Consider the following 18,523-nt stretch of genomic DNA (forward strand, 5'->3'; position numbering starts at 1 on the left):
AAAAAAAGAAGACTGAGACCTAATATTGAGAGAAAGGGATAAGTAGAACAACTCTAGCCCTCTAGGAAAAAAAGGCAAAGTTCTCTATGAAAAGGGAACGATAATGTTTATGAGAGGCATAACCAGACGAGCTTTTAAGCTCTTCCCCTACTCCCAAAAAAGCACCAAAAAATCCCTATTCTGAAGAGTCTAAGTCAGTCTGACTGGTCTGACACACCTGAAAATCAAATGTACTTTATATGTTTAACTAGAACTTACATTAAGCTGTCAAATTATTTTAGTTTTGTTCATATGTTAGCATTACATACTTGGGATATACTTAATTTCCACCTTCCAAATACAACTTATTCACATCTGGACAATCATTTCAACAGGACTGTTAAAGTGAAAAAGATCAGTGAATACTCACGGTGTTTCAAGCATGACTCTGCACACACTAGCCATGGTGCTTAGACAATCTGTGGTATTTTCTATTGGTAAATTTTTATTCTGTAAAAGTGTATGGAGAACAAAAAAAGTAAGAGTGACAAACAGTTATTACTCAAGAAAAATTTAAAATCTAGCAAAACATGAAAAATCAGCAACTTTAAAATTTGGTTCCTACTCTTAATTTTGTTTAAAAATGCACTAGATTCTAGGTACTGTTCTAAGCTCTGAGGATACAGCTATGAGCAAAACAGCTAAGAGCCTCCTTTCTCCCAAGAAGCCCTTACATTCTAGAGCTGAGTGGAAACAACCACAATATGCAGACAAGGCCTCATAGCCACAAGGTACTTGGATTTGATCCTACAAGTACTGGGAAGTCACTGGAAACATTTTAAGCAGAGGAGGAAGGGAATGTGGTTTATGTCTTAAGAAGATTACTTGGCTGCTCTTTGGAGAAAGGACTGCAGTGGGTCAAGAGTGGAAGAAATAAGAATAGTCAGAGCATGAATGCAGAAATCCAAATGAAAAGTGGGCTGATCGGGAGAGGTAGCAAAGGGTTAAGTTTTCAGATTCAGGGTATATCTTGTAAGAAGAGCCAATAAGACTGCCTTGCCTGATGGAGTGGATGTAGGGGGTGAGATAAAGGAAGGAATTTAGGATGATAATCCTTAAGTTATCTGCTTGCACAGGATTACTGTTAGTTGAGATAGGGAAAACTGGAGAAAAGGCGGGATTGGGAAAAACAATCAAGACTTCGGTTTGGTCATGGTACTACTGAGGTATGGCTTATACATCCAAAGGGCGACTGCCAACAGGCGGTAGATGTGCACACGTGGGCCTCAGGGAAGAGGACCAGACCCAGTGCACAAAGTGCATCTCAGTCTATCAGCTTAGATGGTCTTTAAAGTCATGGTCTCGCTCAGATCATCCTATCTTCAGACAGGCAGAAGAGTAACAACACAAAGAATAGCTTCCTAGGCAATGCTTACCTCTGATACGAATTTTGTTGTGGCATCACTTAAGGTTTTCAGCATTGGGGTTGCCTCGGCATAAAACAAAGACATTCGATTTGCCAATTCATTATTTACTTCATTTTCTCCTTCTGCCTGTGTGGAAAATAAAGACACCTGATATCAGTTCCTAAGTTATTAAATAATATTATAAAAGAGCCTAGGCAGGGTGCCCATCTAATGCTTGTTAAATTAACCTAATAAATACTCTTATATTTTAGACCCTCAAATGCACACAATACTTAAATACTCTTTAAAAATAAAAAGATTAAAAATAATATTAAGCCATTTTTTAAAAGATTAACGTCTTTAAAAATATTTTAAATGATATTAAGCAATTAAATAAAACCTTGATGGGCTGCCTACTGTATACAAGGGATCATCCTCAATGCTATGGAGGATGGAAAGATGCCTAGGACATCGTACCTGCCTCTGTTAGGAGCACATGAACACCCACACAGCAGCCACAGGAACATGTTAAGAGACAAGGGATGAAGAGGAGGTGAGGGGAAGACTAAGTTAGACTGGAAGAAACTAAAATGGACTCATGGAAGAGTGTTTTTGTAGGTGATGACGGACAGGCACACAAGGTGTTCCAACCAGTCGGGCGGAAGAGCATGCTTTCAAATGCTTGGTAGAGTGTAAGTCAATGTAGTCAGTGTAATAAGGGACAGCAACTACTGAAAGAAGGGCTGGAAAGCAAAGCTGGGGTAGGACTGAATCCTAGCTTAAGTGAAATCCTAGCTTAAGGTCGTGTTTTTCTTCTATATGGAATGGGGAGCCACTTACAGTGTCAAAAGAAAGGAATGACAATTAAGTCAATCTTCTAAATAAATTTAACGAATGATAGTGGGCAGAGTGTACCAAAAAGAGACTGTATGTCAGAAAATAAGTTCTACAGCTATTATAGAATGGCTGCCAAAAAGAAAGTGGGTATTAGGCTCTCAATCGGGATAGAAGTACAAAGAGATGGAAAGGGGGCCAGTGAAGAGATGTGAGAGAGATGTCACTTGACAACGACTGGATTTACCTATAATTATTGAGAGCAAAAGACAGTACAAAGATGATTTCAATGCCTTTGCCCTTGAAGCATGGCAGGATGGCTGTAATAGAGGATTGGGTGATTTTATTTTATTTTATTTTACATGGTGAGTATGAAAAAGACAGATGATAAGGTCAGCCTCACAGCAGAAACCGGTCTATGCAAAACCAAACTAATGCATATACCAGAGGCTTCATGGAAAAGAAATCTTTCTTCCAATCCAAGCCTGTCTCAGAGCAGCTACTTCATAAAATATTTATTCAATGGTCTCCTTTGGTTGTTTTTTCTTTTAACCTCTTATGCCACTTATCACTCCTTACAATCTTATATAGTATTTCTTTATTAAACTATCTACTTGAGGCCAGGCCTGACCCTAGGAATTTTGTTTTTCATACCAATTAGCACAATATATTGATAGGTCCTCAAAATATCTAGAGAAAAAGATAGTATTTTCTTCATATTTAAGGTTTTACTTATGGCATTTGACGTCCTGGAGAAAAGGGTATTAAACAGCTTAAAATGAGGAGAAGATGCTAACAAACCAGAAGAGATGCTATGCTAGCCAAGCAACAGGCACAGAAGCCATTTCTCACACAGCCATGTCAGACACGGACATGCTCGACGTCCAGGACCTCACTTTCCCTTCCTGCCAGTGTTAGTATTTCTCCTGTCCCTGGTCAATTTCTCCCCAGGGCTCTTCCATTCTAAGAATATGGGGACAAATAACTCATAACCACTAATTCACACAATTTTCATGCAGTTAAAATGAGAATACAAAGAGAAATTTTTAAGTATCAACGTTATATAGGCAAAAAGCAATTTTACTGAATTAGTTACAGAATAAAGGACTGGGTGGAAAAATAGGTAAAAACAATATGGTTTGCTACATTTTGCTCTTTCTTCCCACAGCTGTGGATGCCCATAATTACTAACTTTACTACTAGCTTTATCTTTATCTGAATGAATGAATGCATGAACAAAAGATTAAACTGAACAAATTGAGAGGTGAATTATTATTACCACCCTGTAATTCAAAGCATTAACTTACTGGAACATTATTAATCCTCATACGACTCAATGTTCTTCTATAATAGCTGAAATCATTCTGTATGGCAGGATTTGTCATCTAAAGAAGATATTTGTGAAAGAAAAAGGTGTTATTTACTAAATATAGTACACAAATTAAGCGAAAGATCTACTAAATGGTTATAATTAGTTAAGTAACATTCCCTAATTTGTAATATCATCTTAAGAACTAAAACCGTTATCATCCAAGATGACTATCTGCACTTAAGTTACATAACACCGTATTCAGTCATTACTGAACATAGAAGACTGTGCACACTGTTTTTCAGTCACAGTCAGTACACTTTTTCTTTCTTTTCATTAATTTCAGGTAATATACTAAAAGGTTGTTTACCAAAAATGATATTACCAAATAAACAAAAATGAAAAGGAATGTGTAGGCACTTATTCTGGGTTATTAAAATAAAGTATATATATGGTCAACAGGGCATTCTTCAAACAGACTAAAATTTTATATACAAATCATTTGTGCTCAAAGTATTAATAAAAGAGAATAATTGTCTATGATACAATGTTGATAAAAAGCTGCAGTTAGGAATTCAGCTCTTCCACTTTCTAGACAAGATACCTGAGGTGCTGAAAAGTCAAAGGACCTGCTTCATAATTGGTTACTGTGCCAGAGCCTAAAGTGGAACTAAGGTCTCCTGATATGGAATTTAATGCTTCTTTGTTTACACTCTCACTCCTTCCAGCAAAAAGGACATTTATAGGTAGGTAGGTAGATAGAAAGGAGGGTGGTGAGAAAGAGAGAGGGAGAGAGAGAGGAGGGAGATGGGAGAGAGAAAGAAAAAATATCGTAACATTTTTATATAGAAGAATGTTGAAAAAAGTGGGGATGAGCAGAAAAAAATATATTAGAAAAAGTCAATATTGTTGTTTCAGAGATGATTTTTAAAATGAAGTTAAATGAAAACTGATGGACTTCCCTGGTGGTCCAGTGGTTAAGAATCTGCCTGCCAGTGCAGGGGACACGGGTTCAATCCCTGGTCCAGGAAGATCCCACATGCTGCAGAGCAACTAAGCCCGTGTGCCACACCTACTGAGCCTGTATTCTAGAGCCTGCAAGCCGTAACTAGTGAGCCCGCGAGCCACAACTAATGAAGCCCATGCGCCTAGAGCCTGTGCTCCACAACAAGAGAAGCCACCGCAATGAGAAGCCCACGCATCGCAATGAATAACAGCCCCTGCTCGCCGCAACTAGAGAAAGCCTGTGCACAGCTACGAAGACCCAGTGCAGCCAAAAAATAAATAAGTAAAATAAATTAAAAAATGAAAACTGAATATTGGGTAATTTGCTGTTTGCTATGTATATACCAAAAGGCCTGCAAAAGTGTTAAATCCTGCATTTTTGCTAAGGACCAGCAGGCATTTAAACACATTTTAAAAAGGTCTCCAGGCATCTCCTCCTCGTGCTCTTTGAAAGACTCCTGATTTCCGTAACAATGAGGACCAGCAGAACAATCCTACCTTGAGTTCATCAAACCGGAGTGTAAAATGAAGAATTTCTGCAAACTGTTTAGCAAGAGCCTGCTCTCGCTCTAGATGCTGGGTAGGAGAATACGGGGTACTTGTCAAGGCTCCCAGAAGACCTCTTAATGCTGCTTCTAAAGAAAAAAAGATTAAAATGTTGTTTGTATCTGATATTTGTTTATTAAAACGTGAGCGATTTTAAAATGTTTTGATTTCAATTCCCATAAAAGTAAGGTCTCTTTAAAAGTGAGATTATCTAAACGTAACACTCAAACTGAATACTGTTTACTAGAATAGAAACCCTGAAGTGACTAACTCAATTTCTGTAAACACAAATTCAAAATCATGCGGGATGTGAATTTGAATGAGATACCAGGATCAAAGGACAAATTTTATATTATTTTCACATTCTACTGTGTTGATTTTTATGAAATGGTAACTGTTACTACAGCTGAGTAACTTCTTCAGGGGCACTGTGGCCACAGAGACAAATCGGTACATGGGTGTGAATGAATTACCAACTTCACATACTTTGAATATGCTGTTTATTTATAAACACAAACTGCTTTCTTTCAGTTACTAAAGGAAACCAAATATTTGGTTTAATAATTAGCTCTCTGAGTGTTTTAGAACTTGGTATCTCAGGAACATAATATAAATATTCTAATTTATTATAGAAATAAAACTGTTCCTTTGAAACAACTGCTACTTTTGGAATGCCAGACGTAGCAGTTTATTTTATATTCCATTTAAAAATGGAAATACTGATTGCACTTCAAAAAAAAAAAATCACAGAAATCAAACTATTTCAGTTACATATTACAGAATCAGAAAACAATGGTAGACCCTATTCAGAGAAAACAAGAGCTTACAGAGTTAGATGGTCATCTGACATTTATGAATAAATGTTAGATTAATAAATATTTATTAGTGATAACAAATTTATGTCAGATGGTCAACCTTTCAGTTAAAAAATACCAACTCTACCATTTATGAAGACCCAATTATGAACCAACATTCATACTTATGCATTTAACCTAGTCTGTCATTTAACTTTCACCATCAACTATGACATCGGCATTACAGATGGATAAACTGAGTTTCAAAGAGGTTAGACCCCCAAGGGTATAGCTCATAAATGCCAGGTGTTTCTGATTTCACAGCCCTATTTTTTCCACCATAATAAACTGTTTCTCAAAAAAAGCGACATTCTAACTAGCCTTCTGCAACCTTATAAAAGATTAATTTACTGATCAGCACCAACAGTAAGTACTCCTTATGTGTCTATTATGTGGCAGGTACTGAGCTAGACACTATTTGTAATCCACACAGTAACTCCAAATGACAGCTACTATCCTTTTCTTTATAGTAAGTCAGAAAATGTATTGATGGTCTAACATGTGCCAGGCACTGGGGAAACAGACGAAGATGAACACGCCCTATGCCCACAGAGAGCCTAATTATACAGAGAAGAGAGACAACTTACTACAGCTGGGATATGTGTTAAGAAGGAGAAGGGCACGGCACCGTGGAAAGGTATAAAAACGGGACCTTACCTAGTTCAAGACTCAGGAAAAGACCTCCCTGAGTACATGACATCTGGGCTGAGACTGGACTGTGCACTAAGAATGAGCAGGAGTTTGCAAATAGGGCAGGGAGCCAGATCCTGAACTGAGAAGAGCGTGACATAGTAGAGAAATGCACGACAACCAGTACAGGGGAGTGGAGAGGCAAGAAGGAGAGGAACCTAAGACTAAAACAACACGAGGACCGTCTGTGTGCCATATTAATAAGCACCCTGGCCGTGTCATCATAATGTCCCTGGAGAAACTATTTAAGCAGGGTAGTGACATCATCAGATTAGCATTTAATAACTCCACTTCATCTGCAGTGTGGAGAACACACTGTGGGACTATGGATGGCTTATAGAGGTGCAAGAGTGGATGTGAGGATCAATTAAAAGGAAAAAAATTTTGGTTCTTTTGAAAAATGGCTTACTTCTCCCAATACTCATCTCATGTGTCAGCATTAATATAAGTGGAAAACAAAGTTTGAGAGATGGGAGAACAGGAAAAACCATTTTAAGAACAAAAACACAAAACACCAATACTGTTACAAGCTGTTAAGGAAAAAAGAAATTCTCATTTCCTGGATTTGATCCAGCCTCAGGGCGAAGTCCAGCATCTACAGTGCTCACCGCTCTGGGGAATGGGAGACACTCCTCAGCCCCACACCGAGGGGTGAGTCAGGTCTTGGCTGACCTGGGATAGCCAATGACCGGGGAGAACTTCTGTCCGTGAACGGCTGAAGTCCTCAATGGCACATCTGCCATGAAAGAGAAACTCAAAATGATAAGGCTGCTTACTTGTCTTTGAAGCAGCTAGATCAGCCCAGGGCCCTCTGCTGATACAAGACAGTCCTACTAGACTACAGTGCCCTGTGACAAGCGGGGAATCAGAGACAGAGGATCTCAGAAGGTGGCTCAGGTCTCTGGCTGAGTTAGAAAGAAAGGGAGGTCAAAGAAGAGATGATGTAGGGATTGGTCTCTCTGATGAAGCTTCTGAAACAAAATGATGTGGTTATGACTCTTACAAAAGGTAGATGGCAAGGAGGAAATTAGTGGACTACTTAAGCCCTAAATTCTGGAAAGCATTAGCTGGTAAACCAGTGCAGAAGCCAAAGCTATGTAAGAAGGCTGCAAGGAAGAGACTGAATGGAGAAATAATGACAGATCAGTCCACAAAGTAGATCCAGAAGGGGAAACAACGGATGACTAGGAAGAGAAGTCTTCTTTACAGACAACAGCCATATATTCTCACCTACTGCCAACCATCCACTATCAAAGAGCAGTCTTTGAATCCCCAGAAGAGAACCCAAAGGATATGGAGTACGGGGGATCTGAAACAGCCAAGAGGTAATACCACCATTGTTGTGGGCACTTCAGAACCTTTTGAACAAATTTTGATAAATTTAGCCCAGTGAAAAGGAGTCGACACGTTGGATAGACTCACTCACTATGACCCCTGGAGGTGGCCCCTATAAGCCCCCGGAACAGGAAGACTGAGGAGACACAAAGCAGTTTATGTACTGTCTGGCCACACGACCTTCGCTCAGATAGCTGCCTCAACTGGGAAGGCCTCAGATTGAAACAAGCAAGTACAGGATGTTTCCCGTGCCAGCAAGGTTAAACCATGTTGGCAAAGCTCAGTGTCTTCCAAATTAGTCAAGTGGTCCCTTCCCTGTCCCTCTATAAATATGCGAACCAGCAAGGGATCAGGGTCCCTCTTCTGGAGTACACCCCATGGTTTATCTGGAGTGCTTGAACCAAGCAACCTTCTTGGAATTCTGAAGGACCACGTGCATCTTCACAGCTGTGCGGTATTCTGTGTGCTGTTTGTGGTGTTTATCCTCATCTCTGGCTCAACAGTGAGGTAGGAAGAAAAGAGACAACAGAGGTTAAGTGGACTTAAAGCAGAGGGTTCAACTGACTGGAGGTCCAGATAGGATACTGAAGCTCAGAGAATTTCAATGATGTAGCCAAGGCCACACAGCTAATAACTGCAAACAGAGGAATTTGAACACAGGCCATTATGCCTTGAAAGCCTAAAATCCATTATTATTGCTTCTCCTGAATATCCGACACATATTTGATATATCAGATGTACGTATTCATTTATCTATCACGTGCTCACTCACTCAACACTGAGTTCCTATCACATGCAAGCAAAGACATGTACCCTGTCAGCAAGGAAACTGGAAACATTATAAACCAGGTTATTGGCCGAGAGATGAGGAGTAAACCACCAGATCTTAAATTTGTACTTTGTTCATACCTTTACAGAAGCCCTAGACTACACAATGAAGGTTCAAGGCTCCCACATGACAGAAGAAAAAACTGATAGCTTTCTGCTATTACCTGTGTTACTATATCCTCTGCTGAAATGGAACCCAGCACCTGTGCCGAAACACACAACACTAACCTGATGTAATTCCAGTAGTTAAAATATGAAAAAATATGTAAGCCTGATGGGTTTGGTCTATTTTATAATTATTCTTTTTTTTTTTTTACTGGTAAATGCTAAGAAACCAAGATGAACTTGAGTAGGACCTGAGCGGCATCTAAAGCCATTTAACTTTGAAAGCGTCTAGGAACGAGCAGCACAGCAAAACTCTAAATAAGTCGTGCAGATAACTAAAATGGAAAGACCTAGGCTCTCTGAGGTTACAAAGCTACAGACTACGTAGATACTTGACTGAAAGAACTGACTGTCATGCTCGAGGAGAATAATTTATAATTCTTATTTCTAGTAAGAAAAGGACAATTTACACAAACACTTCTCTCTCAACTATTATTTGTCTTTGCATTTAACAGTGTACACTGCATCTAAGGAAAAACAGCAATTCTCTTACTTCTTAAAAAATATGCGTTTTAAAAAAAAACAGAACTTCACAGGACTTCCCTAGTGGCACAATGGTTAAGAATCCACCTGCCAATGCAGGGGACACGGGTTCGAGCCCTGGTCCGGGAAGATCCCATATGCCGCAGAGCAATTAAGCCCGTGTGCCACAACTACTGAGCCCTCGCTCTAGAGCCCATGAGCCACAACTACCGAGCCTGCACGCGGCAACTACTGAAGCCCGCATGCCTAGACCTCGTGCTCCGCAACAAGAGAAACCACCACAATGAGAAGCCCGCGCATCGAAACGAAGAGTAGCCGTGGCTCACCACAACGAGAGAAAGCCTGCGCAGCAACAAAGACCCAATGCAGCCAAAAATAAATAAATAAATAAATAAATATTTTAAAAACAAAAAGGTCAAATTAAACAAAATAATAATAATAGAACTTCAACTTTGAAGCAGAGGTTGTAAACACAAATGGCCAAGTAGCTAATATAAAGACATAAAGAGAGCAAGATATAAAAAACCAGGATGCAGTAGAGACCCACTGAAAACTAGAAAGCACACGCCCTAACTGCTGGACACAGAGTCGGTTTGCCACTTAGCTTCGCCAATTGAGAGGCAGATGCATTGCTCAACTGCTGGCTAAGCTACTGATTTTTCCAAAGCAACCGAAGACTTAAAACACACACAACACAAATAACTACCAATTTTAAAACCTGGCAATTAATCAGGAATTTTTAAAAACCATGCAGGCCAAACAAACCGTATTTCAGGTCTAAATTTAGCTTATGAGCCCCCAGTTGACTTCTATCTTACAGTACTGGTTTCCTTATCAAATTGTATGTACTCATTTAGAATATATAACACATTTTTATGATTCAAAAAGCAAAACTGTATAAAAACACGTATCAAAAACTTAAACTGAAATGTTTCAAATTTCTGACACATCTATACCACTCCTCCTCTATGCTCCCAACTTCACAAAGATTACATCTTTCAAATTACACAAGCAGCCAAATAGCTAAATCTTACCTGTTCTGCCTCCTCCTTCTCCAAGAAAAAGAACTCCAATTTTGCTTATTCACTGTATTAAAGGCACAATTCTGATCTCTGAATAATTTTTCCCATGTGAGGGAAGCAGCAGATGGTTATGAATTGTTACTTAAGGACTCCCTCGATAACTTCGCATATAACATTAGCTTCCTGTTTCTCATCTTGTACAGCTTTAGGTACATGAACTGATCATAATCAGCCATGATCTTAAGAACACAAAAATCTAAATAACCCAGGAGACCTTGGATTAGTTCCCACATATGGGAAAGGATGTGCTATGGAGCTGGAGAGAAATTCTACCAAGCTGTTTCCCATAGTAGGACCCTTTAGGCTGCAAAAAATCAGAAATTTCCTTATGGAAGTCAATATTTGTTGAGGAAAATGGTCTAAATAAATTGAACACCTGGTTGAACAGGATGACAGGAAGATTATGCTATAATCTCATAGTCTACCAAGCTGCTTTACCTATGAAACATATAAATTTAGCAATATGAACATAAAATACTGTAAATAACTTCCAGTATCAGTAACTGTCTTTTTCACTAGGCAAGTCATAATGACAAAACTTTCAACTTACCTAACCTCTGAGAAAACTCATAAAATTTCTTTAATTTGCCTACTAGTGGAACAACTGCACCCCATGCCTTCTCTTGCAACTTCTCATCTGCTGGATGCTGGATGGCCTTCAAAATCCAAAGAATACAAATAGTTAGATTTTTTTTAAATCACAACAGTATTATTTCTACATTAAAATATAGGTTTTGGCAAACACAGGAAACCCTGGTATAGTCCATGAAATTCAGAATAATGGACCCAGAAATGCTGAGAGCAGCCTTCTCAACTCCATGGATACTTTAAACCTATTATAATACATTCTTCATTATTCTTGCAATGGATATGGATAGATGGAATAAAAAAATGACACAATGTATGTTTGTTAGGTATATTATGCCTTGATACTTTTTAGAGCCACAAAAGGAAACCAAAATGTTTCCAATATCACAGACAAGTTTTCTTAGAAATTCTTCGTTTTAAGGATTATTTCCGTAGGATAAAAGGAAACCAAAAAAGGCAGGCAATAATGAAATAAGACCCAACTCTGGGAAAAGGCTAATAAACTTTCAATAATTCACATTCCAGGGTCCAAACTAGTTTTTAAAAAGTTACCAAACACTTAAAAACTGAAATCAGCCTGAAAAATGTGATTCAGAAATTGTCACTTATCCCCTCCCTGTAACTAAAATCCTATTCTGGAATCTAAGTTTTTTTAGGTTTTCCTGAATGAGGTGAAAAACTAGTTTCAAATGTGAAAGGGGAGAAAATAAAACATAATCTGGAGACTCTAAAATAAACATGAATATGCTCTTTCTCTGCCCAGTCTTCCAAGCCATCAGGCAATAATTTGTAAATATAGAGGGTTATTCCCAAAGAAATATATTTTCTTGCTTTCATCTTCCTTTTGCTTACAGATGCCTTTCTTCACCATTTTTCCACACCTTGGTTTGCTTTCTCTAACATCTTCAAATGAGCTAAACACACCATCTGAAAGGTGAAACGCATAACCAACGCCTGTTTGTAACATATCAGAAATCTAAATGGCACATTTAGATTTTCCCAAGACACTAGTATGCTGACTCCATCCATACAAAACCCAAAAATAAGAAAGCAAAATAAAACTGAAGCCAGATAGATTTAGAAGATGCTTCAAATAAATTAGCTACAAACTAAGTAAATGGGCTATACATTGTTTAAGCAATTTGCTTTATAAGCTTGCCATTGTAGTCAAATTTTCTTGATTTTTTTATATAAACAAATAGGAGTCTGAAATGAATCCCACTTATATGACTATCTAGAAATATTGTAAAGTTAAAGAAAACCAGACATTACAACATGTAACAATCCTTATTTCACATTGTATTAATATGACTATTTCAAAGGGACTGTGATATTATCCTGATGTATATGAAAAAATCCTTTTAGCCTCAAGTCCAGTCTCAACAGTTTCATATCAAGTAGTAAAATTTGGTTATTACTTGGGAAATAAGCAAATAGATAGAATTTTAAAATTTATTTTCTTCTCCTCAGAAGTCTATCCAACCTTTCTTGCAAGGATCTAAAAATGATTTTCTAAATATCAGCTCATTCTCATAATATTAAAATGCTCCAGCAAATGTCACCCATTTTCATAACTGAGTAGAGTTAACTATTTCCTTGGCCCTGCCTTGCCTGGATTTAGAACTGAAGACACTGTCTGCTCTTTTATGACAACATTTTATGGTTCTCCTTATAATTCTGATTCTTTCTCCTCTCAGATCAGTTTTACTGCTGTAACATTTCTGGTACAGCACCCATCATAGCCCAACATGAAAAAGGGCACTTAAGTAAAATGTCAATGATGAGGTTGTCATGGAGCAAGTATTATAACTTTCATTTTCAAAAATGTTAAAACTGTTATGGATACATCAAAGCATTAGGGAAAGTTCTTATTTCCCTCTTTAGTGGTTTATTCTAGAGAATAAGCTTTGTTTATTTAATAGATTATATCTTAAATCACATTTTATTCCATTTTAGAGTCATGTTTAATAAAGTACTATTTAAACAAATATATATATAATCCACATCATTAGCACAGTAATAACAGTAAACTCTCAGTCTATGTTCTATATGTCAGCTTCTATATGTCTTTGCTGATGGATTATCTAACTTTACCCTCAAAAAGACTCTATGAATTGCTTCCACATTTTTTCTACGATGAATAAGGTGGCCATAAAGGTTTTTACATTTACCTCCCTCTTGAATGATAGCCTTTTGGAGAATATTTTCTAAAATTAAGTATCTGATAGAAGAGTATAAATAATTTTACAGATCTAATTTTATACCTTGCCAAACTGACCTCCAAAAAGATACCAGTCTACAATACCACCTGCATTAAGACTACCTGTTTCTTCATAAACCAACCAATATTAAACTTTTAACACTTTATTACTGTATGCAGTAAAACTTCTTGACAGTGATGGGCATTTATTGTAAACCTGAACATTTTTCTATTGTGCGTTTTCTCATAGGTAGAATGGTTGTTCTACTAAGTCAATTAAGTCGTCACATTGACCTATGGCAGTTTAGGTAGTTATATCTGTTCTTTATATATTTGGTATATACTCAGCTTTTATATGTTTAGGGAACTTGAAATTCACAGAAATGGTTACATGCCTTCATTTACTGAAATCCTAAGGTTTTACTCAAGCTAATAATATTGACAAGATTAATCTAAAGCCGTCGCATTTACTTCTTCAACAGTTACTAACTGCTTACTAAGCACTATACTAGGTGCTGATAACACAAAAATAAGTAAGAAGCCAAGTTTACCCTCCTCAAGCTAGCAGTACAGCAGTGGAGACACAGACATCATATATCAATGGTTTAAAAAAAAAGTGACGGCTACCATAAAAAAACATGTGCAAGGTGCTATGGCAAAAGAGTACAGGGAAGTAGAAGATTACTGGGATTTGAAGGAAGGATAGGAATTGAACAGGAAAAGAAAAAAAGAAGGGCATATTCCAGACAAACACAAAGGCAAGTAACTGTACGTACGTAAGACATTCGGGAAACAAGCAGTCCAGTGCAGGAGAGGTAAAACGTGGAATTCACGTTATCTATAACTTCCCTGCTAATGATACGACCAACCGCTAATCTAAACTAGACACCATGGAACCATTTAACTCCTCCTTCTCCTTTACATTAAACATCCAGTCAATCACCCAAACCTGTGGCCCCTCAGTCCAAAACACTTAGTGACTCAGTGTCTTCAGGTGTGTGCACTTATTTCTTCCTTTACTAGTACTCCAAATGTCATTAGAGGAATCAGGTTTGATATGGTCTGTAAACCCAAGAGATCAATCCTTGAAAAACTCTGCACTATTACTTACAGAGAAGAATAACAGAAACAGAAGGGCAGGAAAAAATGAAGCAACAAAGTGTGAGCTATGCCTTCAAGAAATGTAATGAGAAAAAGAGAGATAAGGTCCAGAGGCCAGAGAGTTTCTTTGGGTAGTACAGGACACTTGAGTATATGTGTACATGCGCCGGGAAGGAGTCAATAGAAGAAAAAAGAAAGAAAATGTAATTAAGAGAAGGAAATTAAAAGAGTAAAGTTCCAGAGGAGGGTGGAGAACAAAGGTAGAGAAGTGACTCTTGGTAAGAAGTAGGGACAGCATCTTCCGAAAAAAACAAAAACAAAAAAACCCAGAAGAAACGGAAAAAAAGATGGATGGAAACCTGGATAAGTTCAGAGGTTTGGGAGAAGAAAGCTGAGGGAGACCACACCAAACATTTGCTCTGTGGTATCAAGTCATCAGACAGAGTTGAGGGGGTCCAGATCACAAGGATGGTTTCAGCTTTCTCCTAGGAAGCTTAGGAGGAGCAGAAAAACAGACTGGCAGGACAAAAAGAAGCCACAGAAAGTCTCATGTTCTCCCCTCCAAAAACAATATAAATAGGCACCACGGATACTGTAAATTTCAGGTGTGAGAATAAACCAAAAAAATAAACTTTTCTTTAATATATATAAATTACATATTTATAGAACCTTGTTTTCCTTTTACCCTTATATCACTGCAACCACTTTTGAAATAATACAGGTGATCTTCCTTTAAACAGAATATTTAATAAGCAAACAGACAATAAAGTATAGAAAATAATAGAGATTAAAAAGAGGGACATGGTAATTTTTAGTTTATTGGAAAATGTATAAACATGCTTTACCTCTCGTATTTCATGGCCAGCTCCTCTATATGACTGCAAGTCCTCCAAGATGCCTTCTGCATCTTTTAGTACTACATTCACCTGATTATAAATCTCCTTCTCAGACTCTGTAGGCTGGGCATCTAAATAGCAGGAAAGCACAAGAAAATTTAGAGTCACATGATTTTTTTTTTTAGTACATGTATAATAACTCTAAGCATTGATTAGTCTGATTTTCTAAAGATGACTGACATTTTGTCCAGTGCTAACTTTGCACTTCTTAGAAAAGACCGACAATTTTTCCATAGTTCTACATTTGAATAACTATCCTCAAGTTTGTAAATATCACAAAGAAGCAAGGGAACACCAAACATTACTATTTATTTTAAGTTACAAATCATGACATGGTATATTAAACAAACAAGGATTATAATTCAAAAATTTTAATTGTGTTAATAATCACCGTTTCTACTATATGCATCACTAACAGTAATGACTGTAAATGTATGAGTAATGATCTATTTTAATGCAACAGAAATGAAAGGCCTATTAATACATCTTGCTCATCTATGGTTTAAGAAATAAACTATTTTCCTATAAAGTTCATTTTAATGACTGAGTTTTGATATAAAAAAATTAGAAACTAAAAAAAAAAAAGTTTTTAGATGCTCCCTTTTTCTAAAGACCTTTATACTGTGTACCAATGAACTTCTCTGCTGATGAACAAAAGGTCCAGATTCCTGTGCAGGAGTTCGAACTATGAAACTGCTCCAGAATCACTAGGCTACTAAAAACTAGATACTTGAAGATACAATAGTATCACTGAAATTTTGAAATACTAAAGCAAAAACCGAGTTCCTATACACTTGGGACTGAGAGGAAAAATGGAGAATTATACTTATAAAAAACATAATCAGGAACACAAACATATGGGCATTTCCACTACCTGTGGTGTTAGCCACAAAACATAGGTTAATAGATGAATAATTCTGGATTTCTCTCTGTTAGACTCGAGGTGACAAAAATCCCGTTTTCAATACCTTGGTCATTTGTTTCTCTAAGGATAAATCTTTTTTATTCAATACATTTGATTCTTTTTTTGGGTGGGGAGGGGAGAATTGGCCGCTTTGTGACAGTTTGAGTTTTTCATAAATCTTTCCAACTAGACTATATCCAATACTACAGATAAGGCATAAAGCACTTAAAATAATAAACATTATGATTACCATAATGTTTTAGAGAGCAACTTTGATGTCAGAATTCCTCCATGCTAAAATTTTCTCTTACTCTGGAGGTAGGGGAGGCAGACCAAATTTATAATATGAATTAAGAACATTTCTGATAAATCTCTTGTTCACCAATCATATAAAACTAGTATCTAGAATTTTCTGCACATGTTCCACCTCCCCATAAATACACAACGATCTATTTATTCCTTTCCTTAGAAAAATTTTACAAACTTAGTTCACACATGAAACTAGGAGTCCAGATGCCTAAAACCTGTAACTTTATTTTGCGCTTGGGGCAAGTCATAATTCAATTCCATTTATTAAACCTGCCAACTAGTCAAAAATATACCATTTATATTTTTTAAATCAACAAGTACAGTGTCAAATTTTAATTTCAACATACTTAAGACATTACTACAGCAACAATAAGTAACATTCACATGCAAAGCCAACTTAAGAATTTGTGTTTTCATATCTGTTCCCTTATTTTTCAAATTTCCTTTCAGAAATCATGTATTTTTTTTAATGAAAATGTTATGACAAAATAATTACACAAGGAGTCAACTGAAAAATTAAAAAGACCCTGTCTGTGTCCAAAGCTATAAAGGTATTACTAGGAGCAAATACTGATATTATAGCTAAATGATTTTTTAAAGATCAGAGTTTGTCATTTGGCAGTAGTATTTTTTCACATTTAGCCAGACCATGTTCTCCAAAGTCACCGTTAGACACACACTAAAAAAAAAAAAAAAAAAGGTACACCTCATAACTTTTATACTTACACCAGATGCAGTAGAGAAAAATAGTTTTACATGCAAAAACAGCAGTTTTATACTTTTCATATGGAATTGTGAAACTACAGACATAACATCAATAGTAGACACATATCATAGTTTGAATTCATGAAGTGGGAATTCATGACAAAGGACAATATTTTGACTATTATATAGTAAAAGATATTTGTGAAGTTTGAAAATACTGAACTATGTATTTTGGGTGTGGTGACTAGCTGTTAACAGAAAAATATGACACTGAGAATTACATACAAAAGAAACATTATCAGATAGATTTAAATAGACCTTGGAAGTGGTTAATAATTATTAAAGGTTTAATAAATACCAAGAAATTTAAAAATAAAGGAGAAGATTCCAGTTTCCCCTAAGGGTGGAAAAAGTACCCAGCACCACACTGATTAAACATTTTTTAGACTGTCACAGGAAAGTCACATTTATAATTTTGAAAGCTGCTGAAGACTGCTGTAGAGATGAAGACAAACAGAAAATAGCAGACAGGTAAGCACTACTTTACTGATAGCAAGTCATGCAAAAGGGTGAAATACTAGGGAGGGGAAAGGACTCCATAAAATAAAACTTTTTTCCAAAAATGGTATCATATAATACAACCAAGACTTGTCACTTTGATTTTTCATAGCAAAAAATGAAAACTTTTATTGCTTGAGGAAAAACACATCACTTAGCCAGCTAACAGACGGACATTCAATTGATTGCAAAATGTATCTACTATACTACCATAGTGATTACTCATCAAGCTTAGTTTTAAAAGCTGTTCAAGGGAAATTACAGCATATTTCAGTTGCTCGTACTATTTGAAAGTAAAATTAATTATTTTAATAAATTCACACCAGTTTCCTACAGAAGAGTCACTGAAAATAACTGCTAAAATTGAAGCTGTTATGGTACAAAAGGAGGCAAAGGATCAGCTATGAAAGGAAAAAAACTAAAAGGCACGTAAAAATTGTAACTGTGATAAGGGGTCTGTCTGCTTTAATCTTGCATTCATTCATTAAATATTTACAGTCTATCAATCACCACAAGTCTCATCGAGGCAGGGACCTCCATGTAGAGTACATACCACTGTACTGTAATATAAACTCAGTACCTAGTAGATTTTCCATAATAAATATTTGTTGAATGAATGAGAAGGTACAGAGATATAAATATGCCTCCAGCATGTGTTAAAGAAGGCTATTGTGCATTTTTATCTCTAAATAAATATAATCCTACATCATTTTAGAAAAATAAATATAAGAAAATGCCACCAGAAA

At 36.6% G+C, this 18,523-nt stretch overlaps 1 protein-coding gene across 3 annotated transcripts in view; it reads right to left on the reverse strand.

Moving 5' to 3' along the window:
* Nucleotides 1-18,523, reverse strand: part of CYRIB (CYFIP related Rac1 interactor B) — a gene marked incomplete at its 5' end in the record, with an annotated part of 154,123 nt that overhangs the window by 8,316 nt on the left and 127,284 nt on the right. For all 3 annotated transcript variants that reach the window (XM_079722389.1, XM_079722390.1, XM_079722391.1), the window contains 6 exons: nucleotides 410-489; nucleotides 1,416-1,532; nucleotides 3,527-3,604; nucleotides 5,032-5,168; nucleotides 11,067-11,172; nucleotides 15,251-15,372. In XM_079722389.1, coding sequence (XP_079578515.1) covers nucleotides 410-489; nucleotides 1,416-1,532; nucleotides 3,527-3,604; nucleotides 5,032-5,168; nucleotides 11,067-11,172; nucleotides 15,251-15,372 — 640 coding nt within the window. The remainder of the gene's footprint in view (nucleotides 1-409; nucleotides 490-1,415; nucleotides 1,533-3,526; nucleotides 3,605-5,031; nucleotides 5,169-11,066; nucleotides 11,173-15,250; nucleotides 15,373-18,523) is intronic.

This window comes from Hyperoodon ampullatus (assembly GCF_949752795.1).
Source record: "Hyperoodon ampullatus genome assembly, chromosome: 17".
NCBI lineage: Eukaryota > Metazoa > Chordata > Mammalia > Artiodactyla > Ziphiidae > Hyperoodon > Hyperoodon ampullatus.